The sequence below is a fragment of the Embiotoca jacksoni genome, unplaced genomic scaffold (assembly GCF_022577435.1).
Source record: "Embiotoca jacksoni isolate LCO1_2020_lvr unplaced genomic scaffold, fEmbJac1.0.p SCAF_17, whole genome shotgun sequence".
NCBI classification, from domain to species: Eukaryota; Metazoa; Chordata; class Actinopteri; family Embiotocidae; genus Embiotoca; species Embiotoca jacksoni.
Genome location: NW_027185307.1, coordinates 487,501 through 490,000, shown reverse-complemented (window position 1 = coordinate 490,000; position 2,500 = coordinate 487,501). Strand labels below are relative to the sequence as shown.

At 43.0% G+C, this 2,500-nt stretch overlaps 1 protein-coding gene across 1 annotated transcript in view; it reads left to right on the top strand.

The window, feature by feature from the left end:
• Window positions 1-875, top strand: part of pde1ca (phosphodiesterase 1C, calmodulin-dependent a) — a 32,796-nt gene extending 31,921 nt beyond the window's left edge. Inside the window, 1 exon segment of the mRNA XM_069151759.1 lies at window positions 614-875. Within this exon segment, the coding sequence (XP_069007860.1) occupies window positions 614-774 (161 nt within the window). The 3' untranslated portion in view covers window positions 775-875.
• Window positions 876-2,500: the final 1,625 nt, after the last annotated feature.

Genomic DNA, 2,500 nt, shown 5'->3' with positions numbered 1-2,500 from the left:
ATATATTTAATGTATATTAAAGGTATATTAAATATAGATTAAATGTATATTAAAAATATATTAAATGTATATTTAATGTATATTAAATGTATATTAAAAATATATTAAATGTTTTTGTTAATGTATCTTAAATGTATATTTAATGTATTTTAAATGTACATTTGATGTATATTTAATGCATATTGAATGTATATTAAATATATATTTAATGTATATTAAAGGTATATTAAATATAGATTAAATGTATATTAAAAATATATTAAATGTATATTTAATGTATATTAAATGTATATTAAAAATATATTAAATGTTTTTGTTAATGTATCTTAAATGTATATTTAATGTATTTTAAATGTACATTTGATGTATATTTAATGCATATTGAATGTATATTAAATATATATTTAATTTATATTAAATATAGATTAAAAATATATTAAATGTTTTTTTTTAATGTATATTAAATGTATATTACAGTCCCTGGTGTGATTGAACAGGAGGAAACAGGATGTCGAACTTCAGTAGAAGCTACATGAGCTGTTAGAAGTGGTCCTGGTTCGATTCAGACTTGAACGTGACTCCACACTGATGTGACCGTGGTTTGTCTCTGCAGACCTTCAGCCCGACTGCCCTCTGATCCATTACTGCAAGACTCCCAGCTACTGCGCCAGCTCCCACCGGCTCGTCGGGTCAAAGGTCACCGACGTGCGGCCCACTGATGCCAGAGCGAGAGCCAGGAGACTCCAGAGCATCTCTCTGCGTCGCCGAAAGTGACCTGAGACGCTCCATAAATCCCATAATGAGTCTGTTTATACTTGTATATAGCAGCTGATCTCTCACATCATCATCACCATCATCATCATCATCATCATCATCATCACCCTGTCAGCACTAATTTAACTCCTCGTTTCTGCAAAAATCAGCGACATTTTTGTCAAAGGCTTTTTTTATAATGATTTAGTTTTGTTTAATTTGAAGGTTCACTGATGAACGTTGAGTCGTTTTATGATTGAACTGTTCTTGGACCTGTAATCAGGACAGATCTCTGAATACAGCGCCACCTGCTGGTGCTGTTCATCGATGCACAGTTAATAAAGGATGTCCAGAAAGGTCTTCATGTGTTTTCTCCTCTTCTTCAAGTGTTTTCTCCTCTTTTTCACGTGTTTTCTCCTCTTCTTCAAGTGTTTTCTCATCTTTTTCACGTGTTTTCTCCTCTTCTTCAAGTGTTTTCTCCTCTTCTTCAAGTGTTTTCTCCTCTTCTTCAAGTGTTTTCTCCTCTTCTTCAAGTGTTTTCTCCTCTTCTTCAAGTGTTTTCTCCTCTTCTTCAAGTGTTTTCTCCTCTTTTTCACGTGTTTTCTCCTCTTCTTCAAGTGTTTTCTCATCTTTTTCACGTGTTTTCTCCTCTTCTTCAAGTGTTTTCTCATCTTCTTCACGTGTTTTCTCCTCTTCTTCAAGTGTTTTCTCATCTTTTTCACGTGTTTTCTCCTCCCAAGAAGGGATGGACGGGAGGAGGAGTCAGTGGACAGTGTATAAGGGATGGACGGGAGGAGGAGTCAGTGGACGGTGTATAAGGGATGGACGGGAGGAGGAGTCAGTGGACGGTGTATAAGGGATGGACGGGAGGAGGAGTCAGTGGACGGTGTATAAGGGATGGACGGGAGGAGGAGTCAGTGGACGGTGTATAAGGGAAGGACGGGAGGAGGAGTCAGTGGACGGTGTATAAGGGATGGACGGGAGGAGGAGTCAGTGGACGGTGTATAAGGGAAGGACGGGAGGAGGAGTCAGTGGTCGGTGTATAAGGGATGGACGGGAGGAGGAGTCAGTGGACGGTGTATAAGGGATGGACGGGAGGAGGAGTCAGTGGACGGTGTATAAGGGATGGACGGGAGGAGGAGTCAGTGGACGGTGTATAAGGGATGGACGGGAGGAGGAGTCAGTGGACGGTGTATAAGGGATGGACGGGAGGAGGAGTCAGTGGACGGTGTATAAGGGAAGGACGGGAGGAGGAGTCAGTGGTCGGTGTATAAGGGATGGACGGGAGGAGGAGTCAGTGGACGGTGTATAAGGGATGGACGGGAGGAGGAGTCAGTGGACGGTGTATAAGGGATGGACGGGAGGAGGAGTCAGTGGACGGTGTATAAGGGATGGACGGGAGGAGGAGTCAGTGGACGGTGTATAAGGGAAGGACGGGAGGAGGAGTCAGTGGACGGTGTATAAGGGATGGACGGGAGGAGGAGTCAGTGGACGGTGTATAAGGGATGGACGGGAGGAGGAGTCAGTGGACGGTGTATAAGGGAAGGACGGGAGGAGGAGTCAGTGGACGGTGTATAAGGGGTGGACGGGAGGAGGAGTCAGTGGACGGTGTATAAGGGATGGACGGGAGGAGGAGTCAGTGGACGGTGTATAAGGGAAGGACGGGAGGAGGAGTCAGTGGACGGTGTATAAGGGGTGGACGGGAGGAGGAGTCAGTGGACGGTGTATAAGGGATGGACGGGAGGAG